The 24,013-nt window shown below is 39.6% G+C and overlaps 1 protein-coding gene and 1 long non-coding RNA gene across 3 annotated transcripts; both read left to right on the top strand.

Annotated features, from left to right (window-relative positions):
- Nucleotides 1-3,631: 3,631 nt before the first annotated feature.
- On the top strand, nt 3,632-17,239 carry LOC127838986 (uncharacterized). The gene is made up of 7 exons (XM_052367132.1): nt 3,632-3,767; nt 5,454-5,630; nt 6,377-6,458; nt 14,477-14,676; nt 15,114-15,290; nt 15,500-15,618; nt 16,965-17,239. Exons 2-7 carry the CDS (start codon nt 5,468-5,470, stop codon nt 17,142-17,144), a joined length of 921 nt encoding a protein of 306 aa, XP_052223092.1. The 5' UTR covers nt 3,632-3,767; nt 5,454-5,467; the 3' UTR covers nt 17,145-17,239.
- A 168-nt stretch (nt 17,240-17,407) lies between these two features.
- On the top strand, nt 17,408-19,486 carry LOC127838987 (uncharacterized). 2 transcript variants are annotated; one of them, XR_008030093.1, is made up of 3 exons: nt 17,408-18,830; nt 18,968-19,047; nt 19,102-19,486. It is a non-coding gene; the product is annotated as an uncharacterized LOC127838987 (long non-coding RNA). The 2 variants fall into 2 exon arrangements; XR_008030094.1 differs by having other exon boundaries at nt 18,968-19,104; nt 19,159-19,486.
- Nucleotides 19,487-24,013: the final 4,527 nt, after the last annotated feature.

Genomic DNA, 24,013 nt, shown 5'->3' with positions numbered 1-24,013 from the left:
GAGATATCAGAGGACCGCACCGACCGCGAGCGTGTCCCACCCATGAGATAGTTAGAGGACCACACCGACCGCGAGCGTGTCACACCCATTAGATTGTTAGAGGACCACACCGACAGCGAGCGCGTCCCACATATGAGATAGTTAGAGAACCACATTGACCGCGCGCGTGTCCCACCCATGAGATAGTTAGAGGACCACACCGACCGCGAGCGTGTCCCACCTATGGGATAGTTAGAGACCCACACCGACCGCGAGCGTGTCCCACCCTTATGGGATAGTTAGAGGACCACATCGACCGCGAGCGTGTCCCACCCCATGAGATAGTTAGAGGACCACACCGACCGCGAGCGAGTCCCGCCCATGAGATAGTTAGAGGACCACACCGACCGCGAGCGTGTGCCTCCCATGAGATAGTTTAAGAGGACCACACCGACCGCGAGCGTGTCTCACCTATGAGCTTGTTAGAGGACCGCACCGACCGCGAGCGCGTCCCGCCCATGAGATAGTTAGAGGACCACACCGATTGCCAGCGCGTCCCACGAATGAAATAGTTTAAGAGGACCACACCGACCGCAAGCGTGTCCCACCTATGAGCTAGTAAGAGGACCGCATCGACCGCGAGCGCGTCCCACCCATGAGATAGCTTGAGGACCACACCGACCGCTAGCGCGTCCCACCCAGAAGATAGCTAGAAGACCACACCGACCGCGAGAGTGTCCCACCTATGAGCTAGTTAGAGGACCGCACCGACCGCGAGCGCGTCCCACCCATGAGATAGTTAGAGGACCGCACCGACCGCAAGCGCGTCCCAACCATGAGATAGCTAGAGGACCACACCGACCGCGATCGCGTCCCACTCATGAGATAGCTAGAGGACCACACCGACCGCGAGCATGTCCCACCTATGAGCTAGTTAGAGGACCGCACCGACCGCGAGCGCGTCCCACCCATGATATAGTTAGAGGACCGCAACGACCGCGAGCGCGTCCCAACCATGAGATAGTTAGAGGACCACACCGACCGCTAGCGCGTCCCACCCATAAGATAGTTGGAGGACTGCACCGACCGCGAGCGCGTCCCACCCATGAGATAGCTAGAGGACCGCACCGACCGCGAGCGTGTCCCACCCATGAGATAGTTAGAGGACCGCACCGACCGCGAGCGAATCCCACCCATGAGATAGTTTAAGAGGACCGCACCAACCGCCAGCGCGTACCACGAATGAGATAGTTAGAGGACCGCACCAACCGCGACCGTGTCCCACCCATGAGATAGCTAGAGGACAACACCGACCGCGAGTGTGTCCCACCTATGAGCTAGTTAGAGGACCGCACCGACCGCGAGCGCGTCCCACCCAGAAGATAGCTAGAGGACCACACCGACCGCGAGAGTGTCCCACCTATGAGCTATTTAGAGGACCGCACCGACCGCGAGCGCGTTCCACCCATGATATAGTTAGAGGACCGCACCGACCGCGAGCGCGTCCCACCCATGTGATAGTTAGAGGACCGCACCTACCGCGAGCGTGTCCCACCCTTGAGATATCAGAGGACCGCACCGACCGCGAGCGTGTCCCACCCATGAGCTAGTTAGAGGACCACACCGACCGCGAGCGTGTCACACCCATTAGATTGTTAGAGGACCACACCGACAGCGAGCGCGTCCCACATATGAGATAGTTAGAGGACCACAATGACCGCGCGCGTGTCCCACCCATGAGATAGTTAGAGGACCACACCGACCGCGAGCGTGTCCCACCTATGGGATAGTTAGAGACCCACACCGACCGCGAGCGTGTCACACCCATTGGGATAGTTAGAGGACCACATCGACCGCGAGCGTGTCCCACCCATGAGATAGTTAGAGGACCACACCGACCGCGAGCGTGTCCTACCCATGGGATAGTTAGTGGACCGCACCGACCGCGAGCGCGGCCCACCCTTGATATAGTTAGTGGACCGCACCGACCGCGAGCGTGTCCCACCCATGAGACAGTTAGAGGACCGCATCGACCGCGAGCGCGTCCCACCCATGAGATAGTTAGTGGACCGCACCGACAGCGAGCGCGTCCCACCCATGAGATAGTAAGTGGACCGCACCGACCATGAGCGTGTCCCACCCATGAGATAGTTAGAGGACCACACCGACAGCGAGCGCGTCCCACCCATGAGATAGTGGACCGCACCGACCGCGAGCGTGCCCCACTCATGAGATAGTTATAGGACCGCACCGACTGCGAGCGCGTCCCACCCATGAAATAGTTAGAGGACCACACCGAGCACGAGCGTGTCCCACCCATGAGATAGCTAGAGGACAACACCGACCGCGAGTGTGTCCCACCTATGAGCTAGTTAGAGGACCGCACCGACCGCGAGCGCGTCCCACCCAGAAGATAGCTAGAGGACCACACCGACCGCGAGAGTGTCCCACCTATGAGCTATTTAGAGGACCGCACCGACCGCGAGCGCGTTCCACCCATGATATAGTTAGAGGACCGCACCGACCGCGAGCGCGTCCCACCCATGTGATAGTTAGAGGACCGCACCTACCGCGAGCGTGTCCCACCCTTGAGATATCAGAGGACCGCACCGACCGCGAGCGTGTCCCACCCATGAGCTAGTTAGAGGACCACACCGACCGCGAGCGTGTCACACCCATTAGATTGTTAGAGGACCACACCGACAGCGAGCGCGTCCCACATATGAGATAGTTAGAGGACCACACCGACCGCGAGCGTGTCCCACCTATGGGATAGTTAGAGACCCACACCGACCGCGAGCGTGTCACACCCATTGGGATAGTTAGAGGACCACATCGACCGCGAGCGTGTCCCACCCATGAGATAGTTAGAGGACCACACCGACCGCGAGCGTGTCCTACCCATTGGATAGTTAGTGGACCGCACCGACCGCGAGCGCGGCCCACCCTTGATATAGTTAGTGGACCGCACCGACCGCGAGCGTGTCCCACCCATGAGACAGTTAGAGGACCGCATCGACCGCGAGCGCGTCCCACCCATGAGATAGTTAGTGGACCGCACTGTGGACTCTAGTGGACTCTCCCATCCTTCTAAATTGGATCAATTTAATTCTGAAATTAGGGATGTCTCGTATATTTATTTCCATATTTAGAATATTTCTTACAGAAATTCCTTTAAGCAAACAGCGCATGCCCATATGAGACGCCGCATCATCTGTGTGTACGCTGTTTGCCAAGGCCTATTATCTAGACGCTAGGCATAAATGGGTTAAACGTATATACTTTTTCGAGACGCTTATTCAGTGGTATTCTTGAGTAGAACAAGTACTTCGTGTATGGCGGGGAGGTTGAAAGAATGCTCCCAAAGTTTTGATCAAACCCGAGGCCCTCAGTTCGCTGGGCGGATACAATATTCTGAGAAAACTGGGCTTAATGCATGTGCGTAAAGTGTCATCCAAGATAAGCTTGTGCAGTCCGCACAGGCTCATCAGGGACGACACTTTCCGCCTAAACTTGATTTTCGGTAACGAGGGACTTCCTTGAAACTAAAAATACCAGTAAAGCGGAAAGTGTCGTCTCTGATTAGCCTGTGCGGAATGCACAGGCTAATCTGGGACGACACTTTACGCTCATGCATTATGCCCAGTTTTCTCAGAACGCGACACCAATCTTTGTTGACACAACCTTTTCATTTCCAGGCGCAGCTCTCACATGTACCGACAATTTATCGTGGGGGTATGAGGCACTCAATGTAGCCACGTACACGACTGATAACCCAACAGGCTCAAGTAAGCTCAACATAAGACATCACCCAACAGTTGTGGCTGATTTCGGCCGTATTGAACTGTTTTTTCTTCTGATTTTAATCCATTAATGCCTAGCGTCTAGAAAAAAATGCCTTGGCAAACAGCGTAGACTCAGATGAAATGCCGCATGACGCGGCGTCTCATCAGGGTCTGCGCTGTTTGCTCAAAGGAATTCCTGTAAGAAATATTCTAAAAAAATCAATAAATATACTCGACATCCCTAATTTTGGAAATAAATTGATCCAATTTAGAAGGATGGGAGAGTCCACTAGGCATAAATGGGTTGAATGGCGACTGATTTCGGCCATATCGAACTGTTTTTTTTTCGGATTTGAAGGTCACTAGAACCACAAATATACCCACCAAAACGACAAATATGTTTACAGCGTCAACATGTTCTTATTGGTGACCGTCTGTCGTTCTTGCGGGTACATTTGTCGTCCTTTTGTCATTCGATACCCCTCGCGGATTATCAATAATCAGTACTTATCCGATGTTTGACGGAAATGCCGAGAATGTGCGATTGGTTCTTTCGTGTTTGCTTATCGGCGATCTTCATCAAACCCACCTACACACCACAGAACGCTATGATTGAAATCAGCCACTATACATTTGTAGGACCGTTCTTGGCGCGTAATTTACTAAATTATCATGCGGCAAAATAATACAGTATAGACGTTTACGCAAGAAAAACTTCCGTTTTTAACAGGTTTCTTATTGTGTTTTGTTCTAAATATAAATGAGCCTCGTCCTGGGAAAACTGGGCTTAATGCATGTGCGTGATGTGTCGTCCGCACAGGTTTATCAGGGACAAAACTTTCCGCCTAAACTGGATTTTATTTTAGAAGGGACTTCCTTTAAACGTAACATTCCTTCAAAGGCAAAAACGTCGTCCCTGATTAGCCTTTGCGGACTTGAGAACAGTATTTAGTCTAAGTCTTAAATCTAAGATATGCTTGCGGAATACGGGTCGTTGTCTAGCAACAGAATAGCATCTTTAGAAGATAGAATGATGTAATGGTTGAAAAGCGCCAAATATCATAAAGGGTCTTGTTTGATAAGATAACACAATTAATGCACTGTTTGCACAGTGAAATCGCTTAACATAGCACTACATAGCTTTACATAGCACTGAATAGCACTGCATAGCTTTACATAGCACTACATAGCACTACAAAGCGCTTCATAGCACTACATAGCTTTACATAGCGCTACATAGTTTTACATAGCACTGAATAGCTTTACATAGCACTACATAGCTTTACATAGCACTGAATAGATTTACATAGCACTACATTGCACTTGAATCTTGCTTGAGCGTCTGATTACATTAAATATCATGTTAATAGCCTATTAGAGCAGATGAGCAGCGTTTTGGGAAAAATGGGCTTAACGAATGTAAGTTTCATCGCAGATAAGCTTGTACAGTCTTAACATACTTTCAAGGACGACACCTCCGTCTTCATGAAACGTTCCGTTTCAAGGCAAACGAAATTCAATTATATTTAATATAAACTATTATGGTAGGTTGGTCTCAGAAAAACCTTACTAGTGTAATAGTTAAATTTTTGTTCACTTAGGTCTACTAATATTTGACGCGTACTGTCACTGTTGTTTATGCCATGTTCTTGAGTTGATAACTACTATAAGTATATGTTAAACCACCAGCCGCGGGCTATATTATGGAGACAACGGAATACCACGTGCCCGACGATTGTTCGTGCGGTGTACTCAAGTCCTGGACCTTCATCGCGCGGTCCGCCGGAAGTTTGACCTTGCAAGTCTGGCAGCACGACAACAGTGAACAGTACACGATAAGAGGGGCAAACTACTTCACAGTTCCAAGTAAATGATACTACGCCTATGAAGGGCTGTTGTCTATATGAACATCGGTCTAGGAAAATTGACTTTTATGCCTGTGCGGAAAGTGTCGCCCCAGATTAGCATGTGTAGTCCGCACATGCTAATCAGGAACGACACTTTCCGTTTGTATGAAATTAAAGTAAACCTCTTCCAAATGAATATTCAGTGAAGCGGAAAGTGTCGTCCCAGATTCCGGGACACCACTTAACGCACATGCATTAACTTCAGTTTTCCTGGAACGCGACTCGAATGTTGACACGCCTATGATATTATACATGACAAGCTGTTGATAATCGAACTATATTGCGTGCTATTTGAATCTCGCATTCTTGCCTTGTTGTTTCTTTGATTTAAAAAAGATAATGGGTTCATTTTCGTCAGACAAAAAATTGAATATTTTATCCTCACTCTGGGAAAACGGGGCTAAATACATGTGAAGTGTCGTCCCAGATTAACCTGTGCAGTCCGTATAGGCTAATCAGGGACTACACTTTCCGCCTACACTTGATTTTTGCTAAGAAGGGACCTCCTTTAAACAAAAAAATACCAAAACAGCGGAAAGTGTCGAAAGCGGATTGCACAGGTTAATCTGAGACGGCACATTTACGCAAATGCATTAAGCCCAGTTTTTCCAGAACGAGGCTGATTTGATCAGTTAATTGCGATAAATAAAATGAAATTGTATACATGTAAAAACTCTATCCCCCTTTTTTAATTTTTCCATTTAGGTGGAGCAATTGGTAAGGAAATCGAATTTCAAGTGCCCCAGAAGGACCGCATAACGATTCGGAACAACTATCTCATAGCATGGTAGGAGCTTAAAACCACGTGTTTAAGGTTAAATTCCACTAAATTAAAAGAAGTGCCTATTTCTAAATAGGTCTATTCTTCACTTTTTGTGATTATTTCCTGCATCACATGTGCGTCTGCAACATTTTGTTGCATTTCATTTGGGACTTCGTTGGAAGATGAACGTTTGGGTGCGTTTATTGAAGGGTGTGCTTTTATCGAAATCCCACTGCCGAAACACTGTTCTCAGTGGGTGCTTCCCTTTGCGCGAATTTTATGAGATAAAAAGTTGCGAGATGGTTTCAGTTTTATTGGAATTATTATTAGAAGACATATTCGTCTTCTTAACAAAACATTAGAACATTTTGATTGATGGGAAAGTCAAGGAAAGGGACCCTATTGGAATTGCAATTAGTGTTATCAAACATACACTTCATAGTGAAGACTGTTCACCTTTTAAAACCTAAAACAATGTATTTCTGACAGCGCGGAAAGTAAATTACGACGGGGATAACACAAGTTGATTGACATACTTAACATGACTGATAAGCATGAAACGTTAAATGCAAATTCATAAGTGTGGCAATAAAATATAAATTCTTAATGTGCTTAATACAATCAATAAACAGAAATATGTACACTTATTTATATCGCGGAGGACTTCTAAAATGAACGTTTAAAAATTGTTGTGACATTTTATCCGGCGGATTATATGAATGATTTAACTTTTGTTTTCTTACAAATACCGATTGTTTAATACTTTGATTTTCTTCAGAAAGGACGACATGACGTCACGTCCGAATAAACAAGTTTAAAAAAGACGTTAAGTTAAAAATGAGAAATAATTAATATTTCGGTCATAAATAAAGTAAATTAAACAAAAATAGTGTGGAAGAAAGCTTTAAAAATTCTCTACATTTACATGTTAAAAATATTTTCATAAGTGATTGTTGACGGCAAAAAATGAACAACGAAGATTCAGCGGTCGCGCAAGATCAACCGGAAGTTCACTCTAAAATCAAATTATTTGACATTAACGAAGCTCGTCTGTTGAGAAAAAAAAACTAAAAATGGAAGAAAGGGGAAGGAAAATAAATAATTATGAACTTGCGCCAGTGGAAGTCAATTCCGGCGGGAGCAAACAAGGAGAAGTGGAAGTGAGAAATTACAGTTTGAACGAACATGTGAATATGAAGAAGAAATTGTCATCTACTAAAAAGGAACCGTTTGAGATTATAGAATCTAACGGAGGAACAAAACTCGAACTAAACACAGGTACTTACGAACTGTTAAAATTTGCTAACAAAAAGTATTTTTCAGAAAATTCACTTAATTATAAGTACTTATATAAACCAGCAAACGACAGAAAATCAAATGAAGTGGAGCTTCGTTATGAAGTCGCAGATGAGAGGAACCACTTGTACACGTTTAACATGTACCACACAACTTCCTCGTGCTTGATCAATGGTAGAAATGTGGCTCACTTCTTTGACATAGACCTTCCAAACATTCTCCATTCTCCATATAATGGAAACTGACATTCAGACAAATAATTATTCGATAAGTGAAATAAAAGAATACATGAAACAGCAAATACGGTCATACTGGGAGCGTAAAAATCCCGAGCGCCCATCACCGAAAATGTCTGTAACGCATGGTGTTGATGAACCTCACACGCTTCTAGACAGTAATATAAAATAGGACTCCCGAAAAGAAGAGAATGCTAAAGCGGACACAAATATCGAGATAGAGACAGAAGCGGAAGATGAATTGACTGAACATGCCGAGACTAATTTAGAAGCAGAAAGCGAGGCTAGTTTTTATATTAATTGTGCCACCCAAATAGACTCGGTAGAAAATGCCATTCTAAAGGAAATGAAGATGATGAATGAACTTCTGTTAGCTATTAAATTCCAATTGAACAATTTTCAATAGGAGACTACATTGCAACTTTCGCAATTAAGAGATGAAATCACAAGTGTTAAAAAAACAATCTCGTTAGCTAACCAGCAATCAACAGATAAAGTACAAACAGTTAGTCAGAGTACGGATAAACTCAGTAAAGACATGAAACAAGCCAACGACGCACTTCACAGGAAATTACAATCAGTGCATGACAATATAAAGAAGATGATCCCATCGACAGCGAATATGGCAGAACTGTTGGCACACAATGAACGCAGTGAATGAGCTACAACGGAAACTCCTCAATCACAAAAAAGTAAAAATAACGGAAGCGGACATGATACAAAAGAGAGAGAACAGTCTTTTAACTGAGCAACAACTTGAAGTGAATACTGATATTGTGGACACGGCAGATAGATCAAAGAAAACTTTGAAAACTCTAATAATAGGTGACTCAATTATAAGTGGTATTAACAGGCGGGGATTAAATGAAAATACACACATTAAAACTCTATTTAATTTAAATATTCCGAATTTTACATACATTCGTAAAGACAGAAGTCAGAAAATGGGTGGCGGAATCTTGCTTTATATAGGTAACCATGTACCATTTAAACATAGGCCAGACTTAGAGACTGATGGGAATGAATCAGTTTGTACTGAAATTTGCTTTAAAAACACAAAATCTTTTCTGTTAAATTTTATCTATCGTCCACCTAATGAGACGCAAAAATGGATAGAAAAATTTGATGCGTTACTTGATAAGTTTGAGGGTTTAAACGTTGAGTATCACATATTAAGTGATTTCAATTTTAAATACTTTGCTGACAGCAAGTCCTATGAATGCAAAATGTGGTCAAAACGGTATTAAAGCATGGCCTCTTGCAACTTATTAACACACCAGCGCCCTCACACTACTTTGAGGGAAGGGGTCCGCAGCCCTTAGGAGGGGGAATTTTCACGGCGTTTCCCTTTTTGGGGGATTTTTTTTACTTACTTTCTCATTACCGGTATTACATTTGTACATGTTTGCACTATATTCATTGCATTTTTCATAATTTAGTATGTTTGCAAAGATTAAATTGAAATATAATTGAGATATAATAATCATGAAGCACATCTTTCTATTAAAAAAAAATAAAAAAAAATAATATTTTTTTATTTTTTTTATTTTTAGGGGAATTTTTCCCCCCAAAAGGGGAAAAAAGTATACTTTGTAGGTGGGGGACTGCCGCCGAATTTCGGCGGCAGATTTAATAGATTGAGGGCCCTGCTGACACCAACCAGTCACAGATAAATCGTCTTCAATAATTGATCATATATATACTAATCGAACTGACAGAGTAAGTACTACTTATGTCCCACAAATATCTATAAGTGACCACTATCCGGTATGCATGACAAGGGAAATTAACTATAAAATCTCGAAACAAGGCACTCACTCGAATATTAGATATAGATGCTTTAAAAAGTTTTCAATATCTGATTTCGAATTTGATCTATCAATTTCGCAACTAAACTTTATTTAAACTGTTCACGATCCAAATATGTCCCTTCATTCTTTATATAGAATTTTAAATAACGTTTTAGAAAAGCACGCCCCTTACAAGCAAAAGAGAATAAGGTCGCCGTGGTGTAATGGATATGGTGTCCGCCTTTAGATCTCCCCCAAAGACACCAAGTACTGGTTCTAGGCCCAGGAAACGGACTCGAGAGCGTTTATATAAGCCTAAGGCTTTCGACGCAATCGAGCTAAAATAAATAGGTTTAAACTTTAAACTAAAAGAGAATAGAAAGCACACATATGCCAAAATGGATAAACAAAAAAGTTATTAAAAGTTTGTGCGATAGAGATCACTTCCACAAAATGAAAGACTGGGACAATTATAAACTGTCACGAAATAAAACTACGGCATTAATTCGCAAAAGCAAGAAAGAATATTACAATAATGCTGTTAAAAATGGTACTAGTACGACAAATATTTGGAAAAATTTGAAAATGATATCTAATAATGACAATGATCAAAACTGCGGAGTAAATTTGCCAAATAAAATTTTAGTGAACGGTGTGTATGTTGAGGACAAAAGTAGGATCCTAATTGCCTTAAATGAGCATTTTACAAACATATCAAATATTGTTGATAAGCTTAAATTTTACGAAGAAAAATTTTCTTATTTAAAGCTATATCTCGACAAATCTTTAAAACATCATACATTTTCTATAAATTACATTACCCCTCTCGAGGTAAGAATAATAATTGGCAATTTAAATGTTAACAAGGCTACGGGACTCGACGGGATCAGTGCAAACATTATAAAATACTGTGGAGAGCATATTGTTTTACCAATTACCTCGATAATAAATAATTGTATTCGTACAGGAATTTTACCCGATTTGTTAAGGTTCATGTAGAGGCTTCATTTTGAAAAATGTGGGACCCCTAGCATTGAACTCAAATTTGACTAAAGGAAGAGTGCCACATTGAAAATGTATACATATATGCTTTGAAGGATGTTTTTCCTTCAAACTGCTACCAATTTTGTACATCAACGTATCATAACATCCACAAAATCAATCAAAATACAAAGCGATTTTAACACTAAAATAAACATTATTTTCAAAAATCTGAATCATGTTTATTCCACGTATTTCGGCGGAAAATTATATAACTAGTGAATAATATCGACATTGACGAGGGCAAGTTACGCTTAAATAGTAAAAAAAGTTTACATATCTAGAAATATCAAAACTCGAACACATGTCATTTCATCACCATGGGGGAGGCCATTTTTAAATCAATAAAATAGAAAGAAACATGCTAAAAACTCACTCATCGCCTAATTGACATTCCAAACGGTTGACGATGACAAATGCATTGGATTGTAATCTTTCCGTTGATGTTTGCAAACTGCACGATCAGACCTCATAAACACTCAAAAGAATAACTATGTAAGAAGCATTTCACCAATGTTTACAATCGTTGTCGAATCACACGACATATATTATTGCGCATAAAATAGTACGCTTACAGACTGATAGAAAGATCGATACGTAACTCTGTTCAATACATCACGGTATACTATTCTATAGATAATATATAATAATACATCGCTATAACAATCTAAAAGTAGAAATAATTCTTTTAAACGGAGTTTTTAATAACGAAAGTGAAAACAACGGAAGTTGGATGGATAGTCTGTGAGATGCACTTCGGCTCCAGAAAAACAATACAAATAAACTAAAAAAGACGTGTGGGGGACAAGTTTCAGCTGGATAATATTTGTAATAAGGTAAGTGATGATGTCTCTACGTGGTCATTTCTATTATTTAGTGCGATCTCTTGCTGATTAATGTTAAAAGTTGTTTTACTAGTTGCCACCCAACTGTCAAAATAAGTATTGTGTTTTCTCAGGTATGTGTATACACATACCCGTTTTTCTCACCACTGCACGTGGTTTCGACCGATTTGTTTTGCACGTTTTTCTACGGATCACAGCGATGGCCACGCTTTCAAAATGGGTAGAAGGAATAGAAATATAAAATCAATCGTTTGCCAATTTCTTTTTATTCCTTTACAATTTTAAATGTCGTCTGCAATCTATTTCAATTTGAGATGGTTTAAAATTTGCAATTTGGTTGAGAGGTAAATAACACAATTGTTAAGCCTTTGAAATAGAATTGTGACTCTTATTATCCACCATACCTGGATTTTTAAAAAGTAGTTACGTTTTAGTTATTTTTAGAACTTTGTTTAGGATATTTATCCAAAAAAGGCAGTTGAATAAAAACTCATTTGTTGTTTTATGACAATAATTTTCTGTGAAATGTTGCTTACTTGACCTTGTATATGTATATAGCTTTGTATTTATTCCACTTAAGGTAGTGCATATCCTTCCTAACTTTAGATTGAGATTTTGTAAATTAGTGTAAAAATATATTGGTTTTAAACCAAAATATGAATAAAGCACACACATATTGACTGTCAAAAATGTGTTTATGTTATTCTATCCGTCTTTAGCTTTAAAATGATATATAGTTTGACCATATTGTACCACATTCAATGAAGAAAAACCAAAGCGAAGTTTTAATGAATTTTATCCCCCCCATGAACCTTAAAACAAGCGTTTGTTCTACCAATATATAAAGACATCTTTCAAATGAATTAAAAAAATTCTTTTGAATAACACATGTGTTGAATAAACATCAGTCAGGCTTCAGAGAAAATCATTCTTGCCAAACAGCACTGATTCGACTTATTAATGAGTGGCTCAAAGATGTAGATAACGGTAATTGTATTGGTTCTGTTTTTATTGACATGAAAAAAGCTTCTGATTTAGTAGATCATGACATTCTGTTATACAAACTAAAACTTCATCACTTTTCGGATGGTACCATATCCCTTGTTCATTCTTATCTTAGTCAAAGACAGCAATGCGTTAAACTAGGAACCAGTTTTTCTACCCCTCTTACTATTAAGAGTGGTGTCCCTCAAGGTTCTATTTTGGGCCCTCTCTTGTTTCTAATTTATATAAATGATATTGGGTTATTATTTAACCAATCAGACATAGACTTGTATGCTGATGACTCGACACTACATGCTACAGGGGCCAATCCTTCAGAAATTCAAACTAACCTACAAAATGATATTTATTCCATACAAAAATGGTGCACCCTCAATAACATGATGATAAACCCTAGTTAATCAAAATGCATGCTTATTGGATCAAAACAAAAATTAAGAATATCAACCTTGATCTAAAAATAGATAATTATGCTATTGAAAATGTCACTAGCCATAACATTTTAGGACTTTATATTGACAAACATCTGCAATGGAAAGTACACATTGATAAAACATGCTCTAAAATAAGCAGTGAAATAACTCTACTAAAAAATATATCAAATTATTTCACTTTTGAAATGAAGAAATTATTTCATAATTAATATATTCTAACATGTTTCGATTACTGTTGTACGATCTGGGGCAACGCTAATAAAACCAATTTAAAAAAAGTGAATATTTTACAAAAACGCGCAGCGAAAGTCATTCTACAAAAGCCAAAAAGAACACCATCCAAAGAATTGTTTTTACAGCTTAATTGGCTCTCGTTTAATAATAGATGTAAATACCACACGACAATCTTGATATATAAATGTGTCAACAATCAGAATCCAGAATATTTAAATAATATTATAACTTTTTCTCAAAATCAAAAATATAACTTAAGATCTGCCACCCATAGCGATATTATTAATACCAAAGCAAAAACAGGTTATAAGTAACGAGCTTTTTCATACCATAGCATGGATATTTGGAACAGTATACCGATTGGAATAAGAATGGCATGCTCTATCTCTGCTTTTAAAAGGCAATATAAAGCACATTTATTTTCTAATCAATAATATGTCATATGTTTTTTTTCTAATCAATGATATTTTATGTGTGTCTGTCTAAAAGGCAAAATGTGTGTTATGTATGGGTGTAAGAAAATATTGTTTGAATATTTTTACTTATAGACCTATTTGTGTATGTTAGTTTAAGAAGGCTACATTGTAAAAAAGTATTGATTCATTTGCATAATATGTATAATGTGGCATTGTCTTGATGATGTGTAACCTTCTGTAAATAAAGCTTTTATTATTATTATTATTATTATTATTATTATTATTATTATTATTATTATTATTATTATACAATAAAGATAGCTATTTATTTAAATAAGTGACCACATTTTGTGCATTTTACTTTACCCACAATGAATAGATACTAGCTATTTATAGTTTATAGATAATTTGTACTAGCTTCACAGGTATACAATTATTAGAACAATTAAGTCGCGTCCTGAGAAACTTGGTTAAATGCATGTGCGTAAAGTGTCGTCCCAGAGTATTCTGTGGAGTCAGCACAGGCATTAGAGACGACACTTACCGCCTAGACTGGATTAACGTTCAGAAAAGGCTTTATTTAAACGAAAAATTATATCAAAGCGAAAAGTGTTGTCCCTGATTAGTCCCGGAATGCACAGGCTAAACTGGGACGACACTTAACGTCATGCATTTTGTTTTCCCAGAACGCGATTCAATTGAGACTTTGTTTGAACTTTCGGCTTCTATGTTTTTTTTAAACATTTAGGCTCTCGAACGCTCAGACGAGCATTATAGCGAAACGCGACGGGCTGGAGTCATTACCAGACGAACAAAGGATCTTTAAGAACATGAATGCCTTGGATCCATTCGGAGAAGGCATTTTCGATTGGAGTGCTGCTTCAGCAAACGACCCGCTTAATCCCATCAAGAACACCGCCTTTGCCATTAGAGCTACGGCAGCCAAAAGTAAGTACATGTAATATGTATCGTCATCATCATCATCATCGTCGTCATCGCCGTCGTCGTCGTCATCATCATCAATATCATCATCATCATCATCATCATCATCATCATCATCATCATCATCATCATCATCATCATCATCATCATCATCATCATCATCATCATCATCATCATCATCATCATCATCATTATCATCATCATCATCATAATCATCATCAGCAGCAGCAGCAGCAGCATCATCATCAGCAGCATCAGCATATCACCATCATCATCATCATCATCATCATCATCATCATCATCATCATCATCATCATCATCATCATCATCATCAAGAAGAAGAAGACGAAGAAGAAGAAGAAGAAGAAGAAAAAGAAAAAATCACCATATGACATATTTACCTTATCAGTGTCTATCAGTGATATGAAACTGTATTTTTTCAGACACAGCCCCAGAGTTCACGAACCTCCCCCGGGATGTGTGGATTTACGGTGACACGGCCCCAGGGACGCTCATATACTCGGTATCCGCCAGCGATATTGATCCCTATGACGTCAGCAGTCTATTGATTACATACGATGATACAGCGAGCTTTCAATTCTATTACGACAGAACAAGGGGTATGATGTTTTTAAAGTAACTTAAGTTTTAAAGGACAGAACAAGCGTTGAGAACGGCAAAACATCCAAAATAAACAAACAATAAAACACGGGAACTTAATTCTTCCCAATATCTTAAAGGTCCTTATTTTATTTTTAATGTTCAATTTCGGTCACTTCTTGCACTTGATTGATTCATATACCTGTAATAATAAGTGTTCGGTTGCCAGGTAACGTCTATCTGGGATCGTACGGCGCGGCGAGGGGCACGTACACTATGACGTTCACTGTCACGGACCAGTGTGGAAACACCAACAGTGCAGTCCTGACAATAAAAGTTCTCAACTGGGTATGTGATGTATTTTGTACAGTCTATTTGCTTAGAAGTAACACGCAGAATTCACAACCAAAATAACTGTGACAATTAAAGTTCTGGACTTGGTACGTGATTTGTTTTGTGGAGTATACTTGTCTAGTGGTTACACGCAGAATTCACAGCCATACTTACTCTGACGAGAAGAGTTCAGAACTGGTGACTGTCTTGTAGAGACTCATTGTCTAGTAGTAACGCACTGACGTAACAACCAATGAAATACCGGGCTCGGGAGGGGGCGGGAGTATAGGGTGGCTTTTGAACATTTTTATTAATTGCGAGTACTTTAAAGTCCTAAACACAAATCTATAAGGTTATATCAGTCCTCATTCCATACGTGGGTACGTGTGGGGTCTACTGTCATGGATCATACCATACGTGGGTAAGTGTAGGGTTTCTTACTGTCATGGATCATACCATACGTGGGTAAGTGTAAGGTTTCTTACTGTCATGGATCATACCATACGTGGGTAAGTGTAAGGTTCCTTACTGTCATGGATCATACCATACGTGGGTAAGTGTAAGGTTTCTTACTATCATGGATGATCGATTTTCGACAAGCGCTGGTCAAGAACACTTAACAACACTATTTATAAAATACAAGCAAATTGCCAAGATTGGAATTGGGTCTTTCATCAAAGCTTTATGTTTTGCAATTGCTTTTAACAAATATATTAAAATCAAACTAGAATCAAAATATATTTGTAACGACTTTTGTAAATTTACAAATATACAATTTCTCATTTCTTTGAAATAATTTGAATTTCCAACCAAAGTCAAGTGTTAAATTATTACTTTGTAAAAATACTGTCTATCTTATGTGTGGATATGTTTTAACGAAAAACAAGTACCTGGAATGGAACGTTCTGTAACGGAACATTTAATAGTGAGCGGAAATTTCAATTTTGTGACTATTTGTATGAGTTTTTCTCCCGATAAAATGTTTTAAATTATGTAACATTAGTATGAAGTTCAGTTATTGTCAGCAGATAAGAAATGAGCCGCGTTCTGAGAAAACTGGGCAAAATACTTGTGCGTAAAGTGTCATCCCAGATTTGCCTGTGCAGTCCGCACAGGCTGATCAGGGACGACACTTTCCGCGTTAATGGTATTTTTAGTTTCAAGGAAGTCCCTACTTACCGAAAATCAAGTTTAGGCGGAAAGTGTCGTCCCTGATTAGCCTGTGCGGACGGCTCAGGATAATCTGGGATGACACTTTACGCAGATGCGTTAAGCCTAGTTTTCTCAGAACAAGGCTCATATTTTCATCGTTTTGTTATGTAATTGTAGACTGCACTTTTTTTCCAACATGTACCTTTTAGGCCCCCAAATTGCACGGCCTTCCGGCGTTCTATTCTATCACCGAGGAGACGGTGAACGAACTTACCCTAGCAACCGTCAACATCACAGATAGAGACAACACAACCTGGACAACGAAGACTTTTAACAACGACTCTAACCTGGATGCGGAATTGGAGCACGAAGGCTTCCGTCGTAAGTAATGTTCGGGTGTGGCATTGGTGTTAGTTGGTTACCGCAAAAGTAATATTCGGATGTGGCATTGGAGTTAGTTGGTAACCGTAAAAGTAATGTTCGGGTGTGGAGTTAGTTGGTAACCGTAAAAGTAATATGCGGCATTTGTGTTAGAAGGCTTCCGTATTAAGTAATGTTCGGGTGTGGCTTTGGTGTAAGAAGGCTTCCGTAATAAGTAATGTTCGGGTGTGGCCTTGGTGTTAGAAGGCTTCCGTAGTAAGTAATATTTGGGTGTGGAACTGGAGCACGAAGACTTCCGTCGTAAGTAATGTTCGGGTGTGGCATAGGTGTTAGTTGGTTACCGTAAAAGTAATATTCGGATGTGGCATTGGAGTTAGTTGGTTACCGTAAAAGAAATGTTCGGGTGTGGCATTGGAGTTAGTTGGTAACCGTTAAAGTAATGTTCGGTGTGAAATTGGAGTTAGTTGGTAACCGTAAAAGTAATGTTCGGGTGTGGCATTGGAGTTAGTTGGTAACCGTAAAAGTAATATTCGGATGCGGCATTGGAGTAAGTTGGTTACCGTAGTATGTAATGCTGTTAAGGTCGTTTTGGCGTAGTGGATATGGTATCCGCCTAGCGATCAGGAAGTCACGGGTTCGATCCCCACAGTTAAAGCGTTCTTTAGATATCCCCAATATATATGAAATACAGGTTCTACCTTGGAAACGTATTCAATATTCAATATTCAATATGTTCATTGAGCCCATGGCTTTCGATTCAATCGAGCTTATATTAATTAAACGAAGGAACGGTTCCCGTTTATCAATGATTTACTGGTACAATACAGAATGAAATAAAAGAAAAGAAGTTTTTAGTATTTTCATGAAAAATATTAAATAACACAAAGCTTTTAATAAGTAAAGACCTTACACTTATAAACTATCTGTGATATATTAGAGTTCATATAATTGCATCGGTCTATCTACTCATCGAGACAATACAATTAAACTAAAAATGTTTTAACAATCTTTCTGCAAGTTTAATTGAGAAAAAGTTCACGTTTTAATTGTTATACAATAAGGGTGTTCATATAACTTCAGCTTGGCTTGCCTAACACGTGCGTCCCTGGGATGACATCTAACGCACATACTATAAGCGCCGTTTTACAGAACGAGGTCCGTGTTTGTATGACATTATATGTGAGCGTTGATTGTCTCTTCTTAAAGGAGGTCCATATTTGTATGACATAATATATGAACGCTGATTGTCTCTTCTTAAAGGAGGTCCATGTTTGTATGACATTATATGTGAACGCTGCTTGTCTCATCTTAAATGAGGTCCATATTTGTATGACATTATATGTGAACGCTGCTTGTCTCATCTTAAAGGAGGTCCATGTTTGCCTGGCATTATATGTTAATGCTGATTGTCTCATCTTAAAGATGGTCCATATTTGTATTACATAATATGTGAACGCTGATTGTCTCTTCTTAAAGGAGGTGCATGTTTGTATGGCATTATATGTGAACGCTGATTGTCTCTTCTTATAGGAGGTCCATATTTGTATGAAATTATATGTTAACGCTGCGTGTCTCTCTTAAAAGAGGTCCATATTTGAATGACATTATATGTGAACGCTGCTTGTCTCTTCTTAAAGGAGGTCCAAATTTGTATGACATTATGTATGAACGCTGCTTGTCTTTTCTTAAAGGAGGTCCATATTTGTATGATGTTATATGTGAACGCTGCTTGTCTATGACATTATATGTGAACGCTGCTTGTCTCTCCTCAAAGGTGGTCCATATTTGTATGACATTATATGTGAACGCTGCTTGTCTTTTCTTAAAGGAGGTCCATATTTGTATGACATTATATGTGAACGCTGCTTGTCTATGACATTATATGTGAACGCTGCTTGTCTCTTCTCAAAGGTGGTCCATATTTGTATGACATTATATGTGAACGCTGCTTGTCTCTTCTTAAAGGAGGTCCATATTTGTATGACATTATATGTGAACGCTGCTTGTCTTTTCTTAAAGGAGGTCCATATTTGTATGACATTATATGTGAACGCTGCTTGTCTATGACATTATATGTAAACGCTTCTTGTTTCTTCTTACAGGAGGTCCATATTTGTATGACATTATATGTGAACGCTGCTTGTCTCTTCTTAAAGGAGGTCCATATTTGTATGCCATCATATGTGAACGCTGCTTGTCTCTCTTAAAAGAGGTCCATATTTGAATGACATTATATATGAACGCTGCTTGTCTCTTCTTAAAGGAGGTCAATATTTGTATCACATTATATGTGAACGCTGCTTGTCTCTTCTTAAAGGAGGTCCATATTTGTATTCCATTATATGTGAACGCTGCTTGTCTTCTTAAAGGAGGTCATATTTGTATGACATTATATGTGAACGCTGTTTGTCTCTTTTTAAAGGAGGTCCATATTTGTATGACATAATATGTGAACGCTGCTTGTCTCTTCTTAATGGAGGTTCATATTTGTATGCCATTATATGTGAACGCTGCTTGTCTCTTCTTAAAGGAGGTCCATATTTGTACGACATTATATGTGAACGCTGATTGTCTCTTCTTAAAGGAGGTCCATATTTGTATGGCATTATTTGTGAACGCTGCTTGTCTCTTCTTAAAGGAGGTCCATATTTGTATGACAATATATGTAAACGCTGCTTGTCTTTTCTTAAAGGAAGTCCATATTTGTATGCCATTATATGTGAATGCTGCTTGTCTCTTCTTTAAGGAGGTCCATATTTGTATGCAATTATATGTGAACGCTGCTTGTCTATGACATTATATGTGAACGCTGCTTGTCTCTTCTTAAAGGAGGTCCATATTTGTATGACATTATATGTGAACGCTGCTTGTCTCTTCTTAAAGGTCGTCCATATTTGTATGCCATTATATGTGAACGCTGCTTGTCTTTTCTTGAAGAGGCTTTTTCTGCAGGAACCGCCCGGAATATTGTCATTAATAAAGACAATAAGCATATTATGACGTACTCCGGGAACGAAGAGTTTTTCATGAAAATGTCGTTTACGGACGGGACAAACGCCACCCTCCAGGGTCACTTCATGCTCTACGTGATTAAAAACAGCAAACCGAAGTTTACGAACCTTAACAGTAAGTATCTGTGTCACTGTCAGCGAGTCGATGGACGTACTGTGCAGTCATCTGAGCCGTGACAAGGGGGCTTAATGCATGTGCGCAAAGACTCGTCCTACATTAGCCTGTGCAGTCCGCACAGGCTAATCAGGGACGAAACTTTACGCATAAACCTCATTTACTAGAATAGATTTTCTTTAATCGAAAAATATCATAGAAGTGGAAAGTGTTGTCCCTGATTAGCCTGTGCGAAGTGCACAGTTTAATCTGGGACGACCCTTTGCGCACATGCATTAAACCCCCTTTTTCACAGAGCGCGGCCCATTTATATCGGCATAAGTTTTCAAAACAGACATATTTCATTGGCACGTGAATTAGTAGATTTCCAAATTTTGGAAAAAATGAAAATTTTGCATCGACAATATTTCGATGTGATTGTGTTAAATATGACCCACTTAATCAACGAAAAATAATATCCCTCGAATATTTTTGATTTTTACAGTATTTACTTTTTATGGTAAGGATACGTGCGTATCAGAGCGTAAATAAAAATTAGTACAAATAAGTCAGTACCTTACAGCCCAAGTTTTTTCTCTTTCTTACGAATGCCAGTTCCTGGCCGCTAACGGACTCAAATCCACCATAAATGCTCTGAACAAACTTACATGCATATAACATTTAAAAAACTTCATACATACGTACAATATTTTTCGCTCACTTTGTTGGCTTAATGTTCTGGAACTGGTAGGCGTGTATCGACGATTTGTTAGGCTTTTACTTGGGCTTTAACATATTTTTCCTCAACGATTTCAGCAACATATGATTGTTACTAGACTAATATATGCAAAATACTTAATAATATTTATCGCTTGCAGGTCTGCCCATTTTGAACCAAGTGTTTGTTGATCAGATTTTTAAAAAACTGGCATGACATTTTAATGAATGAAATTAAAAAGAACATTGCTTCAATTTGAACTGAACCGTACTTATTGCATAGCTTTTGAAATATGATTTCAAACGGTAAAAGTTTCGATTTTCTTTCGTTTGATGCAGTGATACATGCTGAAAAATATTTATTAGCTTTTCAAAGACCGAATTTCGGCGAAGTCAAACCAGTATCTTTTAACTTTTGCTTTTATAGTAACATGTCAAAAAAAACCTACCACAGTTTTGGCGGCGAGTACAGCAACACAATGCTTTAAAACTGGCAACATGTATTATATATTGTCTAGAGCTTTTGTTAATGCACGCATCGTTAGCGTTCTTATGGATTGATATGTGTTCAAATGTTGATCATTATCTTTTTATATATATTATATAACGAATAAGTGTTTTGTATCTCAAACATTTGTCGAATTGTTAGCTTATTTAGTGAATATGTGGTATCAACGCGGAACTTAAGTTATAACGAGAAAATTCTTTTAAAATTTTAGAAATTACTATCTCGGTCAATATTATTTGGAATGCTAACAATGCTTGATGATTATGCAAACATTGCAATAACAGTTCCGGAACCTTAAGATGTTAAACAAGCGGATAATAATTTCAGAAAATGTTTCTTTATCTGCCCTTGCCCCACGCCAGTGAGGCTGGAGAGAGTATGAATTATAAGTCTCATTTGGTGCGTGTTTGTGATACCCATTATAACTAAAAGGGATTTATTCACGTAATGTAAAATGATTTTACTGGTGTTGGAGTTGCATTTTATTCCTCGGTCAAACTTTGTAAACCATTTTTTTAAACATTAATTATATTTAATTTCTCTAAACCTTCTAAACTGCTTTAAGTTCGTGTTGTGCCTCTATTTTGCAGACGGCGCCAAGGTGACGGTATCTTACCTGACCACTTCTAATGGCGACTTTGTCTACGCGGTGTCTACTTCGGATGACGAAAACGACCATATTTACTTTGATCCGCTGACGTGTGATACCCACGGCTGCGCTAGTCCTTGCCCTTGCCCTTTTGAGATTGGCAAAGGTAAAGTTTTAAACCTTTTAATGTTAGCTCGATTTAATCGAAAGCCTAAGGCTTAGTGAAATTATATGTAGTCCGTTTCCCGGGTAAAGGAATCGGTTTCTTTTAGGGAGATCTAACGTTGGTTGGGATCGAACCTGTGACCGATCGGTAGCTAGGGGTAACGATATACACTTCACCACGACGGCGTCTGAAAAGGCATAGCAATGTACACAAAAACTCTTTTAGCATGCGTTTTTGGTACAAGTAATGGCTTAAAAGGCATTCATTAGAATATGAGAATTATGGGGAAAAAGCGATTTGTTTTAAACACTGTGTCCTGTCTTATTAGCGATCAGACGACATATTTAATTATATTTAAGTTGTGTAGTCTAAAAGAAGAAATATTTAAAGATATACTTTTAACAACGCTTGACCGATACAGTGAATAACATTTAAATGGGTGTTTAGAAAGGGGTCTACGTTTGTATGATACCATCGTCGGACACCCCCGGTCTATTCATTACGTTACTCTCCATTCCTAATGATGTCTGAGCGGAGCGTAATCAGCAGCCGTGGGTATCCGACGATGGTATGATACATTTTACAGTCAATAGTGTGCGAACGTGAAGTTTGGAATGTCGTGTTTTGCCCCCACCAAACACACACACCTCTCGCTCTAAAATGTGGAGGGTAAAGGGGGCATATATCTAGCCTGCGGCCTTCCAAATTACCTTTCGACCGTCCAATCTGTACTGAGCGAAACTAAAAAAGTATACGTACTATAGCAACCATTTTCATCAGCATGTTTTTTTTTGTGCTTGGATGTTTTCGACATGAGCTAAGTTATTGCTCTTTAAGTGATATAATCAACGATATTAACTATAAAAAGAATTGGTGTAATGAAATTTTCCAACATATTTATAAGCGTGTTACTCTTCATTTTTTTCTTAAAAACGCGACACCATGTGATCGTTGAACAAACATTTTAGAGAGTCCAGCTTAAACTGGTTTATTTCGATACTGAAACCGTCTATCGGCACCCAGGGCGAAGCTTTTTTGGTCGTTATATCGAGAGCTCTGCTTTTCTTACGAAATGATAGATAATAATTTCAATCCAATACGTTACGTATTATACATTAGGACAATATACAGACCCATGGAAGAAAAACCATTTACAACATCAATTAATATGAATTACAGAGGGCTACATAATTAATAAAAAAATAAAATGAAATAAATACATTGTCATTTCCTAAGCGCCTTTATTTGAGTTTATAAATGTGCCAGGCCATAGTAAAGTCGCTTGTGCCAGACTTGACTGTAGCAGGTTCCAGGCCATAGTAATGTCGCTTGTGCCAGACTTGACTGTAGCAGGTTCCAGGCCATAGTAATGTCGCTTGTGCCAGACTTGAATGTAGCAGGTTCCAGGCCATAGTATGGTCGTTTGTTTCAGACTTGACTGTAGCAGGTTCCATGCCATAGTATGGTCGCTTGTGTCAGACTTGACTGTAGCAGGTTCCAGGCCATAGTATGGTCATTTGTTTCAGACTTGACTGTAGCAGGTTCCAGGCCATAGTATGGTCGCTTGTGTCAGACTTGACTGTAGCAGATTCTATGCCATAGTATGGTCGCTTGTGCCAGACTTGACTGTAGCAGAGTCCATGCAATAGTAATGTCGCTTGTGCCAGACTTGACTGTAGCAGATTCTTTGCCATAGTATGGTCGCTTGTGTCAGACTTGACTGTGGCAGATTCCACAGGATAAATCCGATGAATTATGAAGTGATTTGAAAAATGCACTCTGCAAGGTGTTA

This window comes from Dreissena polymorpha, chromosome 7 (assembly GCF_020536995.1).
Source record: "Dreissena polymorpha isolate Duluth1 chromosome 7, UMN_Dpol_1.0, whole genome shotgun sequence".
Classification (NCBI taxonomy): Eukaryota; Metazoa; Mollusca; class Bivalvia; order Myida; family Dreissenidae; genus Dreissena; species Dreissena polymorpha.
Note: the sequence above shows the minus strand (reverse complement) of the source record. Positions and strands in the feature narration are given on the sequence as shown.